The sequence below is a fragment of the Schistocerca piceifrons genome, chromosome 2 (genome assembly GCF_021461385.2).
Source record: "Schistocerca piceifrons isolate TAMUIC-IGC-003096 chromosome 2, iqSchPice1.1, whole genome shotgun sequence".
Classification (NCBI taxonomy): Eukaryota; Metazoa; Arthropoda; class Insecta; order Orthoptera; family Acrididae; genus Schistocerca; species Schistocerca piceifrons.
The window spans coordinates 702,636,450-702,663,155 of record NC_060139.1 but is presented as its reverse complement, the minus strand read 5'-3'; the positions used below and the strand labels follow the sequence as shown (position 1 = coordinate 702,663,155).

Sequence of the window (26,706 nt, the reverse complement as noted above, 5' to 3'; positions counted from 1 at the left end):
TTTCTAATCATTTACGCTACAAAAAAAGTTACTTTGACACTTCCTATGGTATCTTATCGTTTGTTAGATAACACATCTTGTATGTTTCGTTGTAATGTTTTCTTTTACTTCTACTTATAATGTCTATATATCTTAGTATTGATGTAACTTCATATGTTGATATAATATTATATTCTTTCGTTCCCTGATAGTAAATATAGTAATACACATTATGATTTATTTTGAAATTGAGTTTGATACTTGTGCAGCTTTGCATTTCTATTTGGTTGCGCCGTGAGTTAGCCTGTTGCGCTTGCACAAGGTCAACCTCTCTTCCCTAGTACTGACGCAAGCATGCATTGTTGAGCGCACACAGCTGAGTCATACGCTGCTAGAGTTTGCGTTTCGCTTTGTGTGAAGCTGTGTTTTTACACTTGCTTGTCATCAAATGTTTGTCTTTGCATACAATACAAGAAAATTACTTAGGGTTATCCATATTTCATTCAGAAATACACATGATACAATTTTTTTACTTATTAAAATATGACATTACTTATAAATATATTTTAGGACAAGAAAACTGCTGTAGTATTGTGTCACTGTCCTTGAAAACCCTTTAAGTCTTTGTGAGGTGGAGACCTTTGTCTCTCCTTGTTCTTTCATATACCAACCTATAAATTCGAGGATAAGGTATTTTTGCAATAGTATATGGTCCTGAGTATAGTAACTGCCATTTTTTATTTAGCTTACCGATCTTTGTCGATTTGGGATGTGTTCTCAAGAGGACTCATTGCCCTTCAAAAAAATGTGTAACTCATTTTAACTTTTTGTTGTGTATTCTCTTTCTGTATTCTGCTCTATTCTCTAGTGTCATTACTGCTTGTTTGATTGTATCCCGTAAAGTTAACTCTTTAGTAGGTAATTTTGGCATGGGTGATTCCCATTCATCAGAGTGCTTTGTGTTAAATATCAGTTCATTAGGAGTGAAACCTGTGGAAAACTTGGGGAGATTGTTTACTATTTGCATAAATGGAGTCACATATTCGATCCATCATGAATGCTTATTAGGAGTGTATGTCCTTATAAATATATTGAATTCTTTAAACACCCTCTCCACAGGACTTACTTTGGAATGGAAAAAACTTGCAAAGATGTGTTTAATGCCCTGTGTATTGATGAATTGTTTCGATTCATTTCCTATGAAATAGACTGTGTTGTCTGTTAATATTACTTGGGTTTCCCTACTCTTTGTAAATAATCCTCTTCAATTCTCTTTATGATGTTACTGGCTGTAGGAGTTTTGATAGCATTAAGTTTGATGTATTTTGTGAAAATATCATAAAGAGCTATTATGTATTTGACACCTAATTATCCTCTGGGATATGGGCCTGCGATATCCAGAGAAACCATTTCCAGTGGAGCTTTGGTTAATATGGGGTGTAGTTCTGTAAACTGTGACATATTGGATTGTTTTGTTCTTTGGCAAATAGCACACTTTCTTAATATTTGTAAAACTCATCTTCGTAAATCAGGAAAGTAACAAAGTTTGGAAATCTTGTCCATACATTTTGTTACTCCGTAGTGTCCCCATACTACATGTGTATGTTTGATAAATTCGTCAATACGTCATGTTTTATATTCTGGTTAAGATTTTGTATTACCTTGTTCCACCTATTGTTTTGATGTTGTATCATTCTCATCTGTTTACATTTTTTTTTTGTAATCTCATTTTTGTGTATTACTTTGCATCAATAATGTTAGGATTTCTAAATGGTTTTCAGACAGTTCACTGAACTCGTCTAGTCGCTGCGGTAATCTGGATAGTGGATCTGCGATAACATTCTGACTGCCTTTTGTGTAAATTATTTCAAAATTGAATTCTTGTAGATTCAAACACCACCTCGCTAGTCTTCAGTGTAATAGCTTACATGTTAAAAGAAAAGATAATGATTGGTGATCACAATAGACTTTAGTGTTCTTACCCCAAAGAAAATTGTCAAATTTTTTAAACACCCAAATTACTGCTAAGCTTTCCAGTTCTGATATGGAATATGATCTTTCTGCCTCTGATAAAGTTCTGCTGGCAAAGCTAATGACTTTGGGTACTGTTTTTCCTTCTTCTTCTTGTATCTGGAACAAACATGCCCCCAGCCCCTGAAATGAGGGGTCTGTGGTTAAACAAAAGACCTTAGAGATGTCAGGATTACTCAAAATGTTTGCTGATATTAATGCATTTTTAATTTTGGCAAAGTCCTCCTGGCATCTCTCATCCTATAACCAAGGCTTACTTTTTCTCAACAGGCTAAGTAGGGCATCGCTATTCATAAGTTGCTGTGGTATAAATTTTCGGAAAAAAGAGGTTATTCCTAGATATGCTTTCAATTGTTTTTTGTTCCTTGGGGTCGGACAATTACGTATGGCATCTAGTTCCTTTGTGTCTGGTAATATACCCTGTTGTGATGCGATATGTCCTAAAAATTTTACTTGTTCTTTGACAAAGTTAGATTTCTTAAGATTTGCTGTTACTTTGTATTCTGTAAATCTCTGAAATACTTTTTCCATTAGACTGATATGTTATGACTAAGTTGATGTGGCTATTAACATGTTGTCAACATAAATGGTAACCTTACTGAGCAATTCTGGTCCTAAGACCTTGTCCAAAGCTCATATAAATACACCTGCGCTAATGTTTAAGCCAAAATGTAGAACTTGAAATTCATAACTCCTGCCATTGCAGACAAATGCTGTGTATTTTCTACTCTCCTCATGTAATATTATTTGCCAGTAGGACTTTCAGATCGATGGTGTGGCAATATCTGTTGTTATAAAATTCCTCTAAATTATCTAGTTTTGTTCTTACTGGTACTAGGATTTTGTTTATGCCTCTAGCATCTGAAACTAGTCATACTGATCCATCAGGTTTCTAACTGGTAGTGTTGGACTGCAATCTGGCGAAAATGATGGCTGTATCATTCCCCATTTGCTCATCTGATTGATTTCCTGCTTAACTGCTTCACACTTAGCCCACAGTATGGGTAAGACATAACACAAAATGTTTTGTGAGGATACAAATTAAATTTATATTCATAATCTTTGATTACTCCTAGATTCTTATTAAAAGCATTTGCATATCTAAATACTAAGTCAGAAAGTTCTTGTCGTTGTGTAGTATCTAGAATATTTGATTCGTTCATTTTGAGTTCTACTAATTTATGGTTAACTTCAGTGTCGGTATCATGTTCGTTATCACATTTGTTCAAAAAATATAAGGTGGGATATGAATACTGTACAGTGACATCGGGTTCTGGCTTTACTTTGTTGCACCTCTCCGCTGTTGTAATTAGGCTAATAGAAAATTTTAGTTCTTTCTCAAAGAAATGGCACTTACCATTACCTATGTCTATTTCAGTTTTGTATGCTCTAAATGTGTCCATGCCTATCAAGCGGTTGACTATAAGTTTGGCTACTATTCAAAAATTACATTGCACAGAAAATTGTTAAATTTGCACTGTGATAAGAGCTTGGTATTTTACTAGTTTGGTCTTGCTGCCAGTAGCGGTTCATACTTTGCAATTTTGTACTGGAAAAACAGGAAATTTGTTCTGTCTGTTTAATTCAGTGAAAAATGCATCAGACATTAAATTAGTCATGGTATCAGTGTCAAGTATTAACTGTGCGTCTATACCAAGAATTTTCACCCTGATTACTGCTTGCACTTGTTCTTCTAGTGTATTTTTTGTCTAATCTAGTTCATGTTGGTATAGATCGTCTTTTGTGTCTCCTTGCTCATCGTATCGTACGAAACATGTTTGAAAATCTGATTTGCCCCCACCTCTTGTAAGATCTATAGTACAGGGCTCAACTATGACCGATTCAGGTTTTCCTGTGGTGTAGTCTCATCTACTTCTGCACACAGAACAATTTCTGTCAGTTGTACTGTGTGATTGTTTCTCCAGTTTGTATCGTTACCAGCTCGCGACATACTTTCTCGAGTGTTCATATTGCTGTTGTGAAATTTGCGATTTTGTTGGGCAAAGGTTGGCTGCAGTACGGTGTGTGGAATGTTATTGTTGTTGCCGCACACCAGCCATTATTGTGAGATGAGGGATTTACATTAGCTTGTGGATGGTAATCGTTTCTGTTACACGGAATGTTTCGTTTAAATCTTTTGTTCTTGTCATTTCAATTCCCGTATCCACTACTGCGGTTAATGTATTCTTGCAGTTGCACATACCAACCTTACTGTATGTTCGTGTCCAGTTTTTTTGTATTGATTATTCGAATTATGTTGTTGTGGTGCTTGGCTGTCTGGTGCTCTATTTGTTATTACTCTCTTCCCATATATTAGGTCGATTGAATCTAAAATGGATAGAAAATATTCTGTGTTGTGCTCAGGTGTGGTAACTAATTTTTCACGAATGTGTGATGGCAAACGACTTTTTAAAATTTTTAAAACGTCCACATGAGAAATAGGATTGTTGAGATACTTCTCAAAACATTCTCGCAAGATACTATATTTGCTGTTAAAAGGGGTGGGGTTAAAAACCTCTCGCCTAAGTTTCTCCTGTACGGCTTCTGACCAGTATTTGTCAAGAAATGCCCGTTGAAATTGAAAATATGTGGTAGAACGCTCTGCGACCTATGTTGCCCACAAAAGTACATCGCCTTGTGTGTACCCAACAACAAATCTGATCTTTTGTGCTTCCGTCCAATTTCTAGGAAACACATGTCGAAAAGCACTAATAAATACAACAGGATTCGTCCTCTTACCTTCACTCGTAAACGTTGGAAACTGACGGTGTCTTAGTAGACCTGCCTCAGCAAATATAGGGGATATGCTGTTTGCATTTTGTGCTGTGTGTACATAGCTGTCATAATTATTTATATTTCTCATAGGTACTGGTTCTGGTGTTACGCCATGTAAACTTACACTCTGTGGTCTGTAATTACTACTGGCATTGTTTGTGGGATTTGCAATGACCTGTGTGCATGCATTACTTTGGTTTGCTGTGGCTCGCACTTTGTTTATGTGTACAACTTGTGTCTCTGTAACAGTTTCACCTAAGTAGTTGCGTATCCTGTGCTCTGTAGCTTATAAATTGGTGTTTACTTTGTCGATAATGTAATTTTCCTTTTGCTGAATAACTTTTTCAACTACGTCAGTGATTAAACTACGTCATTTTACTACTTTTTCCGCTACAGTACTGGTTTTGTCCAAAGTACCTGCTTCAGCTTGTGAAATTACATCAGATAAATTTTCACTAATTTTGTGTCTTTCCTTTTTGGCAAAGAGTTCTTCAATTGCTTTTGGTAGATCTTCGTAATCCTGATACAGTTTGTTCACTATGGTAGTGATGTTCTTTATTGTGGAAGTTAATTGTGTTTGTGTAGCTTCCAGGTTTGTGTGTGTGTCTTTAATCGCTTAAATTCGCTGCTCTACTGTATCATTCTGCTCGTTAAGAGTGTCTAATTTCGGTTATATTCCCGTAATGTCATTGTTTACTTTGGAATGTACATCTTGCTTTAACTGTTTTTCCTTGTCTTTAAATTTTACTTTCATTTCCTCGTGAAAATTCTTTGTCAAATCACTGACCTATTGTGTGACTGTATCCTAAAAATCTTTTAAAACTTGTTTCTGCTCTTGTTTCATGTTGTTTATGTCTTTTGTGACTATGGTGAGGTTTTGTGACAAACTGTCAAATTTTGTATTTATGTCTGTATGCAAACTGGTGTTTGTATTTTTTATTTCGGTGTCCAAGCTATCGAGTTTTTGAAGTATCGCAGTAAGTGCGCTAATTTGGTTGGTATCTAATATACTTTGGTTGTTAACAACTGTACTTTGTAAGTTAACATTTGGATTTCGTATGATGGGTGACGGTAAAGTGTCGTCAAAAATCGTGTTATCTTCGCTTTCTATGTTTTCCTGTGCAAGCAGAATGTTACTTGTGGAGATACGTGATGTAGTTTCGTCTATTGCCATCAATGTACCATCAAAGTTAGAACTCTATGAAAGCTCACTAGCACTTGTTACTTTGGTTATGTTCATCTCTGAACTACCTAATACTTCTGAGTGTGGAAGACATGGTGCTGGTACTTCAGATGTTTTGTCTTGCAATTGTATGCCATCTTGGCTCATTGCGTTTTCGCCATTGTCAACAATAATGGAAACTGATTTTTGCCATTTTGACTAAAGATTAAAATTAAAATTTTGGATAATAGGAAATTGAAATATATTTTTTTTGGAAACTGAGAAATACGATGTACGTGTCGTCAAACGTTAATTCCCTACTTTTCTGATGCACTAAATGTTATGACAACAAAACTTAAGTTTTCTCTAGCTAACCATTATGTAAACATTCCTGAAATGTTCTCTACAATACATTTAGGAAAGGAAAATTAAGGAAAGATGTCTACAATGCAGGAGACGCTACCAAGCATAGCTAAGCAAGTGGTTGTGTAGCGGTCCTACCTTTGCTGCGATGAAACAAACACCGTATTTTCAAAACTTTCCGTAAATTCCGGTTTCACTTATGATTTCTTTTTGGATTGGTTACTTTATCCACAAGAATTTTTGGTTCTGGTTATTTTGCTCCCAGTCGTGATGTTGCACATGAAAATTTAAAAATAGTTAGTACGTGAATAAATTTCATACAGTGTCATAAATAATTTTGAACAATGTACCTTATACACAACTTGTTTCATGATTTTCTCAATGTCATGTCACCAGGTCGGCAATTGTGCGTAACAAATTAATTACAATAGTATCAAGTTTGATTTTTATAAACTTTGAAGTGAATGGGTTGGATCGAATGGATTATCTTTTGATCTTAATTTACAATTCTTATACACAGTAAGTCAGTATTAGTGTGAACTTACGTCGAATTCTGCGTTCTCTACGCCGTTGAGATTTCCATAAATTAGTTATATATATATATATATATATATATATATATATATATATATATATATATATATATATTTCTTCTTCTGCCATAAGTACTTCTTATTTTTGACGCTGAATACAATGCTGATTTTTATCGGTCTTCTTCTTCAGATGCAGGCAGCTACAGTGACATGATGTTAGCATAATGCACGGAAGAAAAGAAAAATTCGTGGTTTTGCACTAAAAAGAAGTCACACTTCATACTTTCATAAAAATTATTATTCAAATAACACAATGTCTATTACATACTTCTCACAAGAATATGTCTTCTCCCTATGAGAACTTAAGACAGAGTCTTCTAAAGAATTGAACAAAATTTCCATCATTTGTCATTTGCCTTCCGGTGTAGCAAAATACATCTTTGCCAATGCTTACAGTGGTCGTGATAGTGTTTATTGTCATTATTTTTTAACGTTTATCGTAGTGTGTCGAGGCTTTTCCTTATGTACTTATACACAGGTTGAAACTGTGTGCCGGACTGAGACTCGAACTCTCACACTCTCATTCTGAAAACATCCCTTAGGCTGTGGCTAAGCCATGTCTCCTCAATATCCTTTCTTCCAGGAGTGCTAGTTCTGCAAGGTTCACAGAAGAGCTTATTTGAAGTTTGGAACCTAGGAGACGAGGTACTGTCAGAATTGAAGCTGTGAGGATGGTTCATGAGTCATGCTTGGGTAGCGCAGATGGTAAAGCACTTGCCTCAGGAACTGGTTCAGCATACACAACGATTTTCAGATGCCCCCAGAGATAAAAATTTAGGGGATTTACGTCTGCTGATTTAGTAGGCCATGCTACAGAGCTTCTGCATCCTATACAATGACTAGGAAAGATGTTGTTGACATGTCAGTGAACTGTAAAGCGAAAATTGGATGGTGCTCTACTGTACAGAAACCACATAACCTGTCGTATTGCGATAAGCACTTTCTGAAGCAGCCTAGGCAGAGTATTTTACAGGAAGTCCAGGTGTTTTCCTCCCTCAATGCATTGTGGAATGATAATTGGCAGAAGTTTGTAGTCGTCAAAAAACGCTGCCCACATGTTGATGCTGAACTGATGCTCATGAGACACCTCAACTATTCCTCAAAGACTGTCTGCAGCCCACAGATGACGATTATGCAGGTTGGCAATGTCAGCTCTGGTAAAGGTTGCTCCATCGGTAAAGAACATTGACGACAAAAATCCCATAATTGTGATGGTCCGATATAAAAACAGTCGATGAAGTCCTTCCCATAGAGGGAAATCCACTACTGATAATCCTTGCACTCATTGCAGGTGATAGGGATAGTAGCGACTGCCACATAGAATATACATAATCGTACTTCGGCTTACATCATGTTGGTGGGTGCTAGGGTTCAGCTCAATACTCTATAGAACCTGGTCCTCCAAAGCTGCACATTCGTCTGTCTGAAAGGACCCAGGATCACACAGATGTCCAAAAAGAATTGACATATTGTGTGATATTGTAGGTGTCTGTGAAGGTACTTGTTTTGGTATCGCCTTACTGCCTGTCGACTGTTTACATCTGCCTGGCCATGCATAAACACCATCTGGGCTATTCCTGACATGAATACCAGACCATTCTGCTAGTTACAGGACACTGCATCAATCACACAGACTGCAACAAACAAGGAACACATGGCACATTGTCAGAGAAGTTTTCATTCATCAGTACCATCTAATGTGGTAACAAAGCATATCCAGACAGATGTTCATTGGACCATTTTTCCTCCATCTCCAGTCAGCAATCTGCTCCTGAAGTTTGTCGGTTTTATTAATATGTATATTTACAAAGTGTACACAAAGTCTGGGAACACTTTCAATTATTTATTGCACAAGAACTAGACATTGTACTGATGTCATACATACTGCATTTTGAAGATAAACTCTGAAATGTTTTTTGCAAACATTCGACATGTGAACCATGAGTGACCCAGCAGACGTTAATACGGTAATCGAATTCTTGCTGTACCCGTACCACCATGACATCGTCGACTGTGGCAGTTGCTTCCCGTATTCTCTCCCAGAGGTCTGCTTTATGTTCAGGTACCCATGAATTTCACGATGAAAATGGAGTGGAGGCCCATCCTGCTACAAGATGAACGGAGAGTCCGATTGCATTTGAGGCATCAGCCATTGCTGAAACATGTCCAAGTAGGAATATCCAGTGACAGTGTTCTTGGCGAAGAAGAATACCCGTACAGTTTTCGACGTGACAAGGCACGAAAAACATTTAACTTTGGGGAATCATGCTCAGATTCAGTGCATTCATGTGGATGCTTTGTACCCCACATTCGACACTTGTGCCTGTTCACTTTCCCATAAGTTTAAAAAATGGCTTTGTCGCTAAAAACTAAGCAATCCACAATGCCACCCCCATTCTCATTCAATTGTTGCAACTGTGACCAAACTCAAAACGCTTGTCTTTGTCGTTGTCATTCAGCTTCTGCACTAGCTCCAATTTGAATGCTGTCAGGGATAGCTTCTGTCACAGGACTATCCGCACTGTCAATGGAGCCATTTCGAGTTCACAGGATGCATGAGGCACCGATTTCATTGAACCCCTTATGAATGCCTTTTTCGGGCACGAATTTGTTGTGCCAGTGGTAAATAGCCTTCCTGGTTGATGGCTTCTTACTGTACTTGGTTCTAAACATCCGTTGAACAGCTGAAGCACACTTGTTTTTGTCGAACTCCAACACACAGAAACCTCACTCCACACCTGAACTCGCCATGTTTGCGACTAGTGCTGACTGTTGGCAAATTACCAAACTATGCTGTGGTGATATACACGAAAAAAAAACTTTAGGATTTCTCTTCAAAATGACATATGTATGATATCTGTACAATGTTTGGTTCTTGTGCAATAAATAATTGAAAGTGTTCCTGGACGTTATGTTCACCCTGTATACAAGGTTGTCAAAACAAAGTCGGAATAGCAAGAGTAAGTTGTGCTGAGAAATGACTGTTAAGAAAAAATTCGATATGTAGCACTGCTTCTGAGTTAATTAGTGCTGAAGTTAGCAAATCAGGCCATTGCATGTGAAAACTCAAGCGGCCCACAACGAAAATTAATGTCAGTGGCTCTCATAGCATAGCTATGGTTCAATCCTTACTACCATCAGCTGTCCAATTTTTGTATTGCTCCCTTTTTCTCTGTTAGGAAACCAAACGGAAGAACGTGTTTGGTGACACCACCTCTGGGGGCCACTTGACTGTTCATCCAAAACAGCCTGACTGGCTAACTACAATGATTATTAACTGGGAAATGGCGCAACATATTGAATTTTTTTCTTAACAGACAGCTGTTTTTGAGAACAGCCTACACTACAATACCCAATACCCTCACTAGCTTTTCAGATACATATGTAGTTTGGTAAGAAACAGCATATATATATATATATATATCGAGGGTGTCTCTCCTAACAGTTATCTGGCGCATTTTCTCTGGAATTTTGGTAGGTACCTGCAGTTCTGTGTTTTGATGTGTAGCTGTGTAGCTGGAATAAATCCAAATTCTGCTTATGACATGTTTCATGTATTGCCTTGTTTCAAATGAAAGCTCAGTTTGTTTCCTGTTACACACAAACTATTGTTTACAGGGAATTTTACGTGTCCATTCGATAGAGCACTCCCAAATTTGTCTTGTGCGATATTGGTTTTTATCTGTTTGTTTTTACAGGGACAGTAAGGCAGGATGAACGCACAACATTTTAGCAGTGAGAGAGGTGCACTGCTGCATAGCAATAACTGTCGGCATAGGGCAGTGCGACACGTGAATGGCTGCTGGAGTAATAGTTACTGATCATGTTTTACTTTTCCTGTTAACATGTATCAGTGAAACAAACATTGCATTACACAAATCTGGAACTGTTCTCTCGAATTGGCACCTAAAATTTCCCTTTAAAAATCGTTTTCAGTGAAACTGGGAGCATACCGACAGTTTCTGTTGACAGTGGGCGGTGTATGAATAGCTGTATTTGCTTGGGCAAACTCCAGCTACATGTTGCAAAACCAAATTATAAATATCTGCCGAAACAACTGAAAATACGTTCTTGACAACTCGTAGCAGAAACATCCGATAGTGTCTTTCCTAAGACTCCTCAGGCGCATGTTCTCAAGTGGTTCAGCAAATATATGTATACCAGGTGTCTCTCCTGAGAATCATCAGGCGCGTTTTCTCTGGTGTTGCAGCAGAAAATCATTTTGTTTGCAACAACAAACAAATTAACGCTTTCAGTCGACACTAGAAGTAGCATGAAAAACGTGATAAGCGGAATTTGTTTGAACTGACTCCAGCTACACATTGCAAATACAAAATTACAAATATCTGCCGAAACCGCTGGTAAAATGCGTCTGATGATTGTTAGGAGGGAAACCCTGTACATATATAGAAGGAAGATTAGTTTGGATTAGGTGAGGAGAGGCGACAAGAATGGCCTTTATGGATGTATACATCGCAGTTTCCTCCTTTATCAATGCAAGGGAAGTATGGAAAACCGAAATAATCATACTGAACGTGAGTGGATTACCTTAAGCACTATGGCACCTTTCACATATTAATTTTTCATGTACTTTACTGTCCTGTTTGTTATATGCATATCTTAAGATTATGAATATCTTTCATCAAGAACAAATTACATAGGAAATTACTATACAGTTACTTGAAGTTTTCTTCTGTTTCACTTTGTGAACGACCTCCCCATATAATTGCAATTCTGTTACAATAATATTCCATCAGTCATTACACTGTGAATACAGTTCACTATTTGGTGCTTGTACTACAAAGCTATTGACACTTTCTGCAAGAAGCGAATGGTGCATTGAATATTTAGGTGAACATCAGTGTTACTCTCCACATAATTCCTTATTGTAAATGTGAAACATCTCCAAAGTAGCAAAGAAATTTTGTAATTTTTCTTTGTATCAAAATGCTACAATTAAGGCTATTTATTTAAGCTGAACCTGACCCTTCAAATTTCAGAACACTTATATTTCATTTTATATCGGAGAGTTAACTCACTCACTGAAAGCCTGAATTCACTGCAGAGTACATGTTAAATCTTTGGCCATTATACTCATACATCATAATGGAGGAAATCAGTTTACAATACTTATTCACAATGATCGCACCACAATGAAACTGTCCAATTCACGTTATTTGATACCATTAATAATATTTCCATGTCAGTTGGTTGTGCTAAGAAATTCGTCGATAGAGTTGAAGGAGTTGGTCACCAATAAATCTTATGGCGCCTCTTAAACTTTTCTTTGCCAGTAGCTGACTTTTTTATGGGTGCTGCTGAGTTTTTGTCAAAGAGTATTTCTGAATGAGGGATACCTTTCTGGAACAAAGTAAATGACTTTAAATATTTGTGAAGATTATTCTTATTTCTAGCACTATTTCCATGAACTGAGCTACTGGTTTCTACTTGTGATAAATTTCATTGAAGAAAAAATATATTGGAACCAGTAGTTAGTATCCCCAGTTTCTTCAACAATCATCTGAACATATTCTTGAGTTCACACCACAAATAATGCATACTACAATAATTTGTAGTTAGAAAATGTTCGCTTGGCTGGATGTGTTATGCCCAAAAATTATTCCATATGGCATTAAGAAGTGAAAGTAAGGAAGTATAGTAGCTTTTCATTTTTGTATTATCTATGTCTGACAACATTTCCATTGCAAATAATGGTTTGTTTAGGCGCATCAGCTGTTCTATTGTATGCTCCTCCGAACTGAATGTATTATCTCATTGTAATCCCAAGGATGAAATGCTGTGAATCTCTTCTAACTGCTTGTCATCATATTTTAGACATATACTGGGAGGAAACATCTTACGAGTTCCAAATTGCATATACTGTGTCATTTCGAAGTTTAGGGATAAATAATTCACTAGTACCTGTTTATTAATGTTTATGAAAATTTTTCATTTTTAAAAATCATATTTGATTTGTAATTTATTGCAATATTTGCGTCATCTAAGAAAGTTAGTCAACTGGTAAAAGGAAAAGTGAGGGCCCATAGGTAAAACCTTAGGCACACCATAAGGAATTAGTTCTCATTTGGGTGATGATTGATAGCTTAAGACAATATTCTTTCCTGTTGGACTTTTCGTTGTCTGTCAGAGACATGTGATCTGAATGATCTGAATCATTTTACAGTATCTCCTGTTACATGCTAATATTCTAATTTACTGAAAAGACAATTGCGATTTGCACAAGCAAATATCTTTAACAGATCACACAATATACCACTCTTCTGTAAATACTGCCGTTGTTGGTATCCAAGTATGGAAGCATACTATACTGCACATTATGTGAAGCAATTAGGATCACACGTGCAACGCAAGGAACAAATCTCCATTAAGGCCACCCATTTACGTATATTTGATTGTATAGGTGTATGCACAAAGTTCTTTGTCTTCGTAAATAGTATGTACATTTCCATGTGTATTTCTGTTTGTGTATCTATATCTTTCCAACAAGAGACTGTGGCGTGGCCATAGTGTAACCACCGTCTGAGATATCGAAGACTTATCCTAAATGACATGTATTTTTTCACAGACACGTTGTAGCTTGTCACTGCGTTCATGACTATTAGCACTATCTGCGCTTGTTTTAGAATAATCTTTCTCTTCTATATTACACAAAATTTTGGAGGCAAAAAAAGTAAAGTAGATATTTCGTAAATCGTGTAGAAAAGTGATAAAACAAAAACATTATCCTTACGGCACAAGTGACAGCTTTCTCACCACTTGGAGCGCTAGTGTCACTCCAGCTGTCAAACGAAAACAAACTTAGTAGTAGTGTGTGTCGCGACTGTGTGTAGTGGACTGTAGTGTAACTCGGGTCGGGCATGTAATGCAATACCTTGATGTCTTGCTTGTGTTAAACTGACGTGGTCTACTGAAATGCAAAATAAACTAAGAACAAATCAACTAAATATTTTACTTATCCTTTGTTGCCTTTCTCTTTTCATTTAGCCAGAACTAAAAAAATGATTAAAAAGTTAGTAGCATATACACTTTCTAGTTTGTGCTATGAAGTATTACCTTCCTTATAGTCGTATTCCATTTCTTTGAGTCAGGAATAAGAGTACGCGTATGATCAATTCATATCACCCGCCACAACCAGTTTCGGTGTTGCCCTATAGATGGCAACAAATGTAGTTCATTCACAAATTGATATCGGTAGTAGAAAATGGCGTGTTTCCTCTGTCCTTGTCAGTTTAATTCAGTATTTAGCAACATATATGATTCGTCTATGAAGCTTTACGAGCAGTGCGTGGGATGAAGTGTCACATCGTTTACTGTGTGAAGAAGCGGTTTCGCTGGGTGACGGGTGGAGTGTTGTTCAGTGGAAAACCGTGGAGAGTTTGGAAGTAATATCGAAGAAGAGCTTCGTAAAGGAAGTTCGTATTAGTGCGAAAATTGTGTGGTGCGTGTGAAGAAACGTCATCATGGCGGCAAATAATAGGAATAGAACAGTACACATAACATCGATCTTCTCAAAACTTCACGGTGCGTTCTCAGATGCAGTGACACCCCCGAAGCTCGCCACCGATAAAAGGACGCTGGACAAAACATGGAAGTTAATGGATAAAGTCGTGAAGCTGTGTCAACATCAAAAAATGAACTTGAAAAACTCTCCACCATTTATTTTAGATATTCTTCCTGACACTTATCAACGCTTAAGGCTAATTTATTCGAAGTATGAAGATAAGATGATGGTTCTTCACAGCAATGAACATTTTAACGTATTTATAGTGAACTTGATGAGGAAATGCAAGCAAGCAATTAAACTTTTTAAGGAAGGCAAAGAGAAGATGTTTGACGAGAATTCTCATTATAGACGTAACCTTACGAAACTTAGTTTGGTTTTTAGTCATATGTTAAGTGAACTCAAAGCAATATTCCCTAATGGAACATTTGCTGGTGACCAATTTAGAATCACAAAAAGCGATGCAGCAGAATTCTGGAAAAATAATTTTGGTAACAGGTACAGTAGTCGTTCTTTATTACATGTTTTCATTCTCTGTCACCCAGCCAGTTACTTTACTTTCCTTTGAATATCATTTATAATATTGTTAGCCTGTAGTGAGTTTTCCAATTACTTTATAGGTTTTGTGTGTGTGTTATCTTTCTGGGGTTTATATCATGCATGCTTAATAGTTGTTCCACATATTGGACTGATTAGTGACATATTTTAAGAACTCGTTGTATAGCTGTTTGTATTGCACAACAGTTTCAATGTAGTGAAGAATTCATGCCACATATGTAAACACAAGGCATTGGAAGTATGATGGATTGCAAGGTCTTACAATTTTATGGTTTCCTCTCTGAAAAAATGAGTGCAGCTGCACACACAAAATTTGCTGCATTTCATCTACGTCCATCTGGTAATCGTACACCCCTACTGGTGAAAAATGCATAGGCCTACTTCTAAATATGCAAAAGTATAACATTTATTCAACAGATGATTCATATGATATTTGTGTCAGATTAAAGCTATTTACTTGGCTGGGACTTATGCTTTTCGTATGTAAGTGCTCTACCAACATAGCTACCCAAGCATAACTCTCAACCCATCTTCACAGCTTTACTTCAGTCAGTATCTCATGTCCTACTTTCCAAACAGGACGCTCTGTGTAACCCACTGACTGGCACTCCGAGTTGAGGTCCCTATGTGGGACACAGTTTAAATCTGCCAGGAAGTTTATCAACATACACACCACTGCAGAATAAAAAGTTCATTATGGAAACAGTCTCACATGCTGTGGCTGAGCCACCTCTCTGCAATATTCGTTCTTCCAGGAGCACTAACCCCATATGTTAGACAGTAGAACTTCTGTGAAATTTGGGAGGTAGGAGATGGAGTAGTGGCGGAAGTAAATATGTGAGGATGGGCTGTATGTTGTGCTTGGTTAGGTCATCGGGTAGAGCACTTGCTTGTGAAAGGCAAGGGTCGCGGGTTCGAGTCCTGGTCTGACACACAGTTTTGTTCTGCCAGGAAATTTTCATATTGGCACACTCTCTGCTGCAGAGTGAAAAATTAATTCTATAGTTGAAACTTAGTTGCTCATGAAATATCCTAGTTGAATTTTCCATTTAGGCCTAGGTGACAGCCAACTACTAAAGTGTGACTCATCATAGTTTAGTTCATGAATATTTAAAGAAAATTCATTCCATTCTATGTAGAAGTAATATGCATCCAGTTTCTTGGGCACTGTTCGTTAAGCCACTGCCTTGTCCAGGTTGACATAACTGATGTAAACAGGCAATATGTTTGTAGTATTTTTGAGTGAAAGACAAATTTAGGTTTAGCATATTACAGTGGGTGGGCAGGCTGGTGAAATTAATCACATGTAATTCTTGTCATAGAATTTTATATGAGTTGCTGGAATGATGGATGATTTATTTTGACATGTTTTGAGAGAGCTGACGCCATCACACTTGTAATAAATAAGCCACAATTGATTGCATACAATGAAGAGAAAGTAATTAAAATGAGAATAATGGATTTGTGCTGAAAACAGGCCATGTACAAGATCTCAGGTGGCTTATTTGCAGTCAGATGATGTGAACCGTATACAAGAGATATGTCACTTTTGAAGCTGTATAGTCACTAAGCATCAAAACCTAATGTTGGGAAAAAAATTGTCATCCAATTCTACATACTGTGTGTTGGAACAAATGTAATCCCATACCTTGGCTAGCAAGTGCTCCGAAAATGCTGCTGAGCTACAGTACATAGTTTTGTGTATTTCGGAGTTGGAGTATGGGAGCATGGTGATGGACCAAATGTGCTCCAATGCTTCTAGCATCTCATGGACTGTATTCTACTCTAAATTTGAAATGTGAATGTAAGATTTACATAGTGGCCCACCCATGCATTTTTCATAATTCGTGTATGCACCAAAATACTCATAGATGGTTTGTTAATTAATAGAGATTTTCTGAACTGATGTTTCCGTTTCAGTTTTTATAATGAAAAGTGCACTAAATATGGCATGAATGTTGACATTTGGTTATTCTACAAAGCAGTTTGTTACTGACACCTTCATTTCTTATGCACATTAATTGGTTTCGCCAGCTCAAAAATTGCCAACTTCCAAAATAATCTAGATCTTGGGGGTTGCACTACAGAGTAATATCTGCGATACAACTAAATTTGGGGGGAGGCGGTTGGCAAATACTATTCCTCTCTTGCTGAAAGGCAGGAGAAACCACTTGTGATGGAGTAGAATACATTGTCTGGTGGCTTATTGATGTACCATTAAGAATATAACTGGAGACTTTTTTGAGGCAGCCGTAGATTTACCAACTTTTAACATATTATTTCTAATATGTAATACATTGCCACAGTCATTCATTGATTGTGGAGGTGTTGTTGGCAGACAATAACCTGTAATGTAAAAAAATTAAAATCAAATCTAATCAAATGTTGTTCGGTTTTCTCCTGACTAAAAATAGCAGTCCAGGATTTGAAACTTTATGTAAACACTGTTTTCTATTTTTATTGCACTTAAACATTCTAATGAAATGGTCTCACAATTTTGTAATTTACATTTTTTTTCAGCACTCTTGTGCCATGGAAAGTATTCAGACAAGTTTTAAATGAAGTTCACCCCATCAGCTCTGGACTCGAAGCCATGGCTTTAAAGTCAACCATAGACCTAACGTGTAATGACTATATATCAAATTTTGAATTTGATGTTTTTACCAGGTAAATAAAAGATACAACTGACTATTATAAATGTAGAGTTGATGGTAATAATAATGTACTCAGGTGTCCTTTGTTTGTATTTCTTCTATGTATAGTGATCCTAACTTGTTTCTCATGTTGATTGTGCAAACTACACACTGTATACAGCAAGTTTTGATGTGCAGATCTTCATCACTTATACAGTTTCTCAAAATATTAGAACAGTCAAGAGGAACGTGAAAGAAAAAGTGGGGAGGGGGCTGTACTGAACTAAGCCATAAGTTAAAATTCATGTAAATTAAAAACAGATCCAACACATTTGAAAGATGTAGTATTCATAAGAAATAAGCAACAATTTCCAACACAAGTCTTTGAAGGTCCGCAACTTGTGGTCTAGTGGCTAGGCTTTTTTGTCTCTGGATCACGAAGTCCCATGTTTGATTCCCAGCCAGGTATGGATTTTCTCTTCCTGGGGACTGGGTATTTGTGTTGGCCTCGTCATTTCATCATCATCATTTGTGACAGTGGCTAGATTGGGCTACGTAAAAATTGGACTGTGAGAACATTAGGACTTTGTACGGGCACTAATGGCCGCGCATTTGAGTGCCCCACAAACTGAACGTCATCACCACAAGTCTTTGAAGTTGACAGCAACTAATATTTGCCTATTATCTGCAATTAATATTTGAAGAAATTTGGAAATGAAATCATTCTGATGCATGATCTATTTAGGTTTAAATATTTGTTTTACCTTATGAGTGAGCATTGGGTTTTGTTATGTATTAGAGATTTACCACAAACTAGTTAGGAAAGTGAGTGAATAATTCAACATTCTACAATACTGGAAAGTGCAGAAACGGGACAAATGCTGTGTCTTCATATCTTTTTCATAGCATGTCAACAGCTCCTGACATATGTGGTGGGAATACAAGTGGGGAGATGAATAGCTTGTGAGAGAATGGCAAGCAGGCAACATATTGTAGCCAATTTCTAATCTCGGGAGGCAAATCAGTCTATGATGTGTGAAGTTCCCAAAGCAGGTGATCTGAAACTTAGTGTCAGCAACAGAACAGTAAACCTTTATGGCCATGTAAGTCAATGTCTCCTGTCCGAAATTGAACGACAGCCTCAGAAAGTGCAGTGCTTTTAGTGGGAGGGAGGGGATAAGCTTTCAGCAACCTATAGCATCTACTGCAGAAGCTAAAATATGATTGCTGTGGTGGCTTTGTAAAACTGACAAGTTGCCAATACACTTCCGGTGGAGGTGAACATTCTGATACTGTCTAACATGGTCACTATTCTTAATTGTGGCATAAATAGATACCATTAGTATGACAGACAAGGTACAGTACATGTTCACTATAGTGTCATTTATAGTCCATTCAATGGAAGAAGAGCTCGGTAGTTGAAATGGGCTCGGTACGACTGTTTTGCACATCTAGCACAACCAATCATGCAATGTAATTTTGCTGTTATATATGTCAGTGACGCAGTGTTGTACCAACTATGTAGATGACTATTCTATTCGGTCACAGAGACCCAGATCTACCATCGGACTTTGTGCTTCACAGTTAAAGGCTGGCAGCAGCCAGCTGTCAAAAACTTTTACAGTGTAAGAAGTATAGTTTTTCCTCAGTATTAACACTTAAGTATCATACTGATTTCCACTTTATTTCTTTTGGGTGAAATAGTGATAAAATCCCTGCCTGGTAAGCCAGTTTTAGGTTTTTTTATATTATCCCTAAATTATGTAGGCCCTAACTCTGACACTATTATGGTTTATCTTCTTTCCTTTTGTTGTTACAACTGTCACAAAAACGTTACAAAATACAGTTAATGGTTTTGCCCAGCCAGTGACCATTGTCAGATTGTTCTGTAAATAAAAAAGTGGAGACAACAAGATCGTCTATAAAATCTGCTGTGTAACTATCTCTGTAAAAAAATATTTAAACACACATGCTGCCTGCAGTGATGTAAGGTATCTTTTGCATTGTTAGTGTAAGTGTCTAAGCAACAGTAGGTCCAAATTGAGGTAATACAGGTGGAGTGTAATCTTTGTCTATTCACATGTGTATACATGTGTGAAAGAAACAGGAACTTGGACAGATTTTATAGTCACATTCAGTAGACTAACGTAAAATGTTATACAGGCAATTTTGAAATTGAAATATTTGTAGAGAAGTGGTGGGGGGAGTGGTTTATTGGCAGGGTGGGGGGGGGGGGGTCTGTGGATGATGATACACCATATTATAAAGGTAAATTATTAGAGAGGAGTAACAGTTAAGTATAAAAAAATAATGTAATAATGGAAGAAAATTAATTAGGTGCATTTATGTTCATTAGTAGAAATGAGCAAGAGTTGCATGCTGGCATTTAGATTGGGTTAGGTTAAGAGCACAATTTCTTCATAACATGCTGGGCTGGAAAGGACAGCACACAGTGATCAAATACTGCAGGTAAATGCCAAATACTAGATAGATATTTGGGAGCTAGCACAACGAGCATCTGGTGAAAAGTGGATTGCAGCAGTTGAAATAGGTGTCAGTGGAGAATTTTTTCTATCTGTTTAGCAGTTTATCAGATTCGTTCAGTGTACAAATTTAAATGTCCATTTTCTCTAAATTCTCTTCTTATCTTTACCCTTTCAGTGCAAACACGTTAATTGTTCTTGAGTAGAGCAAATGTCATGTTTCTATTTCGCAAAACATGCATCAAAAACAATTTTATTACTTCAGTAGGAATATTCTCTATGTTGTGTAGTGACTTTCCTACTCATCTGTGGTATAGGTTTTGTATCGCAATAAAGGCATTCTTTAAAAATGTATTTTTAACTTTTATCAGATGTTCTACGTATGTGCTTTATGGTGGCAAACTTCTCGTTTCTATGGTTCTGGAGTCCATGAACTTTCATGATTTTGTTATTTGTGGAGTAGACTATTTTCCAGTTGTGCTCAGTATTATGGGTAATGTGACAGAATGAGTACTTTCGTTATCTGTGATTGCTCTTGTGGGAGATAAACCAACCTATGGATGCCCAAGGAGAAATATGTATATACTCCAGATGTAAAAGTATGAAACTGGAATTTTCCTTTAGATAGGGCTAGCTGTCAGTGTAGGGCCCATGAGACTGCGACTGCAGTGCCATCTGCTTCATGTAACGGCTGATGACGAACGTCAACACGCAGTAAGCCAAGTTCCATGCATTGGTATCTGTTTCAAACACACAAACATGTCGAGTTTTGTAGGTATGAACGATGATTTGCAGACAGCATTGGTTTTCTGTTATCATATGAAGAAAACTGCTGGAGAGTCACATTGAATGCTTGTTGAAGCTTTTGGCGGACATGCTCTTGTGAAAGCACAGTGTTTCAGGCGGTTCAAAAAATTCAAAAGTGGTGATCTTGACATGAGAAATGATGAGTGCAGGAAACCACAGAAAAAGTTTGAAGAAAACGAATTGCAGGCCTTATTGGATGAATATGATACTCAAACTGAACAGGAACTCGCAGAACAATTGAATGTGATGCAGAAAACTGTTTCTCTTCAGTTGAAAGATATGGGAAAGGCGCAGGAAGTGGGAAAATGGGTTCCACATGAACTGAATGAAAGCCAACAAGTAGTTCAAAAGACCACTTGTGAGATGCTACTCGCCAGATACTAAAGAAAGTCATGTCTCCATCGATTAGTGAGTGGTGATGAAAAATGGATAAATTTTGAGAATCCTAAGCGTCATAAATTGTGGTTGAATCTAGGCAACCCATTGCCATTGACATCCACTGCAAGACCAAATTGCTTTGGAAAGAAGACAATGCTCTGTGTTTGGTGGGATCTGAAGAGTGTTATCTATTATCAGGTGCTATAGCTTGGTGAAACCATTAACACTAATCGCTACGAGCAGCAAATGATCGATTTAAATTGAACATTACCTGGAAAACAGCTGGAATATGGAAGAAGGCAACACAGTCATATTGCTCCATGATAACGTTCCATCATATGCAGCAAAATGGTTCAGGGAAACAATTGAGGCGTTCAGTTGAAAATACTAGGGCATGCGGCTTATTCTCCAGACTTGGCTCCATTCGATTATCATCTATTTACATCACTGGGACACACACTCACTGAACAACAATTCGTATGAAAATGGCTTGTTGACTGGCGTGCTTCAAAAGAAGAACTGCTTTTTTGGCGTGGCATTCATTGCTAGCAGTTTTTATTGCACATAGTGAAATTAAGAAAATTTATTTGTTCGTGTCTCAGTTTCTGTTCTTAGATAAACTTTAGGATGCAAGTTACTCATTTTGTTAACTTATTCTCCAAACTGTGATTTGGTGCCTGTAAAAAACACTTATGGTATCTCTCAGATTTTCTCAGGTGCTCTACTGAGTTATTGTTTCGATTTTAAGCATAGTGTTTCAGTGAGTGATCCGGGTGTCTTCTGCAGATGTTGCGAGTTTTGCTGTTCTGTGTTGGCATTGCCAGGATTTCACACTGCAAGAACACACAACAGCAAAACTTGCAGCATGTGAAGAAGACATCTGGGTCAGTCATTGATATATTGTGCATAAAATGGAAACAATAACCCAGCAGAACACCCAGATGCACACTACTGATAATGGACTCATTGACATATATATGAACATGTTCTGAAAGTACTTGACTCCGTAACACAATAATAAAACAGCACAACTCTCTTCACATTGTGGACAAGCAGAAAAAAGTAAAGTTTTCCGCCATGAAATAAACAGGGCAGGCCAAAATTCACTACCTATTGTAGCCTAATTGAATACAAAGCAAAAAATTCCAATTCTGAAGTAATTGGACTCTTTATTGACCTGCAGGTTTACTTAAAACATTCTTTCTTGAGTTGCTTTCCATCTTTGTTGATACATTTTGTCAGATGACTGGAGATGCTTAAGCATACTTGTTTATGCTGTTGCTTATTAGAATCAATGGCTTCAGAGGCATTGTAAATAGCTTTTTCGAAGTGGTTTTGTAGCATACACTTCAACATAACCCTAATCATCGTAGGTTATTTGTAGTCCCAGAATGGCATACATTGTCAACATTTCCAGATAGTTCTCTCCAGTTACTGTTTCAGCAAGAATACCCTCACAATTTCAATGGGTTGTAACAGGCACTGACTTTTGGTCCACCCTGTGTAGGTAGTGCACCTGATAAAATTGAACAAGTTTTGGAAGAGTAATATAAAAGTTGTCTTTAGAATGGCAAATAACATTGAAACACAAATGCAGCATAAATTATTGGAGAGGGGGGCAATTACAAACACTTAAGATTATAAGAAAATTACGCCACAATTGAGATAGGAAATATTTTGGCCAAACACGCAGAAAGTTATGCATATTAGAGAAGACCCATACTCAACCAATAAAACTGCTTCAGATACGCATTTTGTTAAATGAGAGGCTCATTGAGGAGCTACCTGCTGAAGAAGTAGTGGCTCCGGTCACTGAACTTGACAACAGCTGGTAGAGTAGTGTGCACATATGCCCCTCCATATCCACATCCAGTGAGGGGAAATGGAAGTTTCTGTTTTGAGAAGAAAGGAATGTGATAAACTGGTAACATACCAGAATAATTCTTCACTGAAGCATACTTCAACAGCTAGAAACAATTTCTCATTTTGATATTCACTGCACCAGCTTCATGACATCCCAATAGTGCCTGGTGTTTAGGTACAATATTAAGCCACTTTGTGCTGTACTTTCCAGTCCTGCCTGCTGTGAGAAAATTGTGTTCTTAACAGCTACACCTTATGACAGAAATGCAGCACCACATAGGTGCCAGCATGCACCACACATTAATTTTGGCTGAAAATATATGAAACTATTTCCTAAAAAGTTTAAACTAAATGCCGAAGTGGTTCCTTCATCAAGGCCATGGCCAACCACTCACCCTGTTCTCATAAAAGTGTGCATATATATTGTTTGTTTGTGTGTGTGTGTGTGTGTGTGTGTGTGTGTGTGTGTGTGACTTGTACATATTTCAGTTCCTATATTTTCACAATTTGAGCTTAGAAAAGGCTTGCTTGTGAGATTCTCAAAGTTTTTCTGAAAGATATAGCTAGAGTGTACCCCAGTTACGGCAGAATAGAATTGCTGCAGTGTGTGTAAACAAAACATGGAATTGTCAATGTGCTAGATCTGTATGGTGAGTAAGGTAATTTAAATTACTGTCAGGGTCTTTATACATGAACAGCTGGATAGTCCATCTACATCTACATGCATACTCTGCAAATCACATTTAAGTGCCTGGCATAGGGTTCATCGAACCACCTTCACAATTCTCTATTATTCCAATCTCGTACAGCGCGCGGAAAGAATGAACACCTATACCTTTCCGTACGAGCTCTAATTTCCCTTATTTTATCGTGGTGATCGTTCCTCCCTATGTAGGTCGGTGCCAACAAAATATTTTTGTATTTGGAGGAGAAAGTTGGTGATTGGAATTTTCTGAGAAGATTCTGTCGCAATGAAAAACGCCTTTCTTTCAACGATTTCCAGCCCAAATCCTGTATCATTTGTGTGACACTCTCTCCCATATTTTGCAATAATACAAAACATGCTGCCTTTCTTTGAACTTTTTCGATGTACTCTATCAGTCCTATCTGGTAAGGATCCCACACCGCTCAGCAGTATTCTAAAAGAGGATGGACAAGCGTAGTGTAGGCAGTCTCCTTAATAGGTCTGTTACATTTTCTAAGTGCCCTGCCATTAAACACAGTCTTTGGTTAGCCTTCCCCCACAACATTTTCTATTTGTTCCTTCCAATTTAAGTTGTTCGTAATTGTAATACCTAGGTATTTAGTTGAATTTACGGCTTTTAGATTAGACTGATTTATTGTGTTTAATGAGTTCCTTTTAGCACTCATGTGGATGACCTCACACTTTTCGTTATTCAGGCTCAACTGCCATGTTTCGCACCATTCAGATATTTTTTCTAAATCATTTTGCAGTATGTTTTGATCTTCTGATGACTATTAGTCGATGAACGACAGCGTCATCTGCAAGCAACTGAAGACGGCTGCTCAGATTGTCTCCCAAATTGTTTATATAGATAAGGAACAGGAAAGGGCCTATAACACTACCTTGGGAAACACCAGAAATCGCTTCCGTTTTACTCAATGACTTTCTGTCAGTTACTACGAACTGTGACCTCTCTGACAGGAAATCACAAATCCAGTCACATAACTGAGACGATATTCCATAACCACGCAATTTCAATACGATCCGCTTGTGTGGTACAGTGTCAAAAGCCTTCCAGAAATACGGAATTGATCTGAAATCCCTTGTCAGTAGCACTCAACGCTTCATGTGAATAAAGAGCTAATTGTGTTTCACAGGAACGATGTTTTCTAAACCCATGTTGACTGTTTGTCAATAGACAGTTTTCTTCGAGGTAATTCATGATGTTCGAACACAATGTTGTTGTTGTGGTCTTCAGTCCTGAGACTGGTTTGATGCAGTTCTCCATGCTACCCTATCCTGTGCAAGCTTCTTCGTCTCCCAGTACTTACTGCAACCTACAGCCTTCTGAATCTGCTTCGGGTATTCATCTCTTGGTCTCCCTCTACAATTTTTACCCTCCACGCTGCCCTCCAATGCTAAATTTGTGATCCCTTGATGCCTCAGAACATGTTCTACTAATGGGTCCCTTCTTTTTGTCAAGGTGTGCCACAAACTCCTCTTCTCCCCAGTTCTATTCAATACTTCATCATTAGTTATGTGATCTACCTATCTTATCTTCAGCATTCTTCTGTAGCACCACATTTCGAAAGCTTCTATGCTCTTCTTGTCCAAACTATTTATTGTCCATGTTTCACTTCCTTACATGGCTACACTCCATACAAATACTTTCAGAAACGACTTCCTGACACTTAAATCTATACTCGATGTTAACAAATTTCTCTTCTTCAGAAACCCTTTCCTTGCCATTGCCAGTCTACATTTTATATCTTCTCTACTTCGACCATCATCAGTTATTTTGCTCCCCAAATAGCAAAACTCCTTTACTACTTTAAGTGTCTCATTTCCTAATCTAATTCCCTCAGCATCACTCGATTTAATTCGACTACATTCCATTATCCTTGTTTTGCTTTTGTTGATGTTCATCTTATATCCTCCTTTCAAGACACTGTCCATTCCGTTCAACTGCTCTTCCAAGTCCTTTGCTGTCTCTGACAGAATTACAATGTCGGCGAACCTCAAAGTTTTTATTTTTCCTCCATGGATTTTAATACCTACTCCAAATTTTTCATTTGTTTCCTTTACTGCTAGCTCAATATACAGATTGAATAACATCGGGGATTGGCTACAACCCTGTCTCACTCCCTTCCCAACCACTGCTTCCTTTTCTATATCCATACCGTATTTACTCGAATCTAAGCCGCACTCGAATCTAAGCCGCACCTTCAAAATGAGACTCGAAATCAAGGTAAAAAAATTTTCCCGAATCTAAGCCGCACCTGAAATTCGAGACTCGAAATTCCAAGGGAGAGAAGAGTTTTAGGCCGCACATCCAAATCGAAACAAAGTTGGTCCATTGTAATACAATTTAGGTCGAATGAATGACGATACAGCTACAGTAGTTTGGTTCGAGTTTTAAGCTTAGCAGTTAAGCTTTACCATGTAGCCATTGCTATGCGTCAGGTGCTCCGTCCGTATTTATACGGGTACCATTCCTTTATCACGTGCTTCGTCTGGTTTGAATTGATTGCTTGTTTTTCTTTGATCCGGCAAGTGCCGTTCTCTTTGTTATAGGTGTTTACGTCATTCTAAGCTGAAAATGCATTACTGTACTGTGTCATGCATTGTTTGTCGCATTCTGGTAATGAGTGTTTACGACCTGCCGCCGCTCGCGGCATGGCTTGCTTTTGTGCGCGCAAACGCCAAGAAGAAGAAGAAGAAGAGGAGGAATTGTCTCATTAGCGGAACAATGGCAAGAGGCTGCTTGCTATTTGCTGTTACTTACACTGGTGCTTTCTTTGATAATGATCAACAAGAACCAAATAATAGACTGCGTATGATAGAAGATGTTCTGAACGAGAGTTTAGCGAAAAT

The 26,706-nt window shown here is 37.6% G+C and overlaps 1 protein-coding gene across 4 annotated transcripts in view; it reads left to right on the top strand.

Moving 5' to 3' along the window:
• Positions 1–14,110: 14,110 nt before the first annotated feature.
• LOC124778022 (E3 ubiquitin-protein ligase CBL-B-B) overlaps positions 14,111–26,706 on the top strand; it is a 184,124-nt gene continuing 171,528 nt past the window's right edge. For all 4 annotated transcript variants that reach the window (XM_047253601.1, XM_047253604.1, XM_047253602.1 and 1 more), the window contains exons 1-2: positions 14,111–14,923; positions 17,504–17,650. In XM_047253601.1, the coding sequence (XP_047109557.1) occupies positions 14,385–14,923; positions 17,504–17,650 (686 nt within the window). In that variant the 5' untranslated portion in view covers positions 14,111–14,384. The remainder of the gene's footprint in view (positions 14,924–17,503; positions 17,651–26,706) is intronic.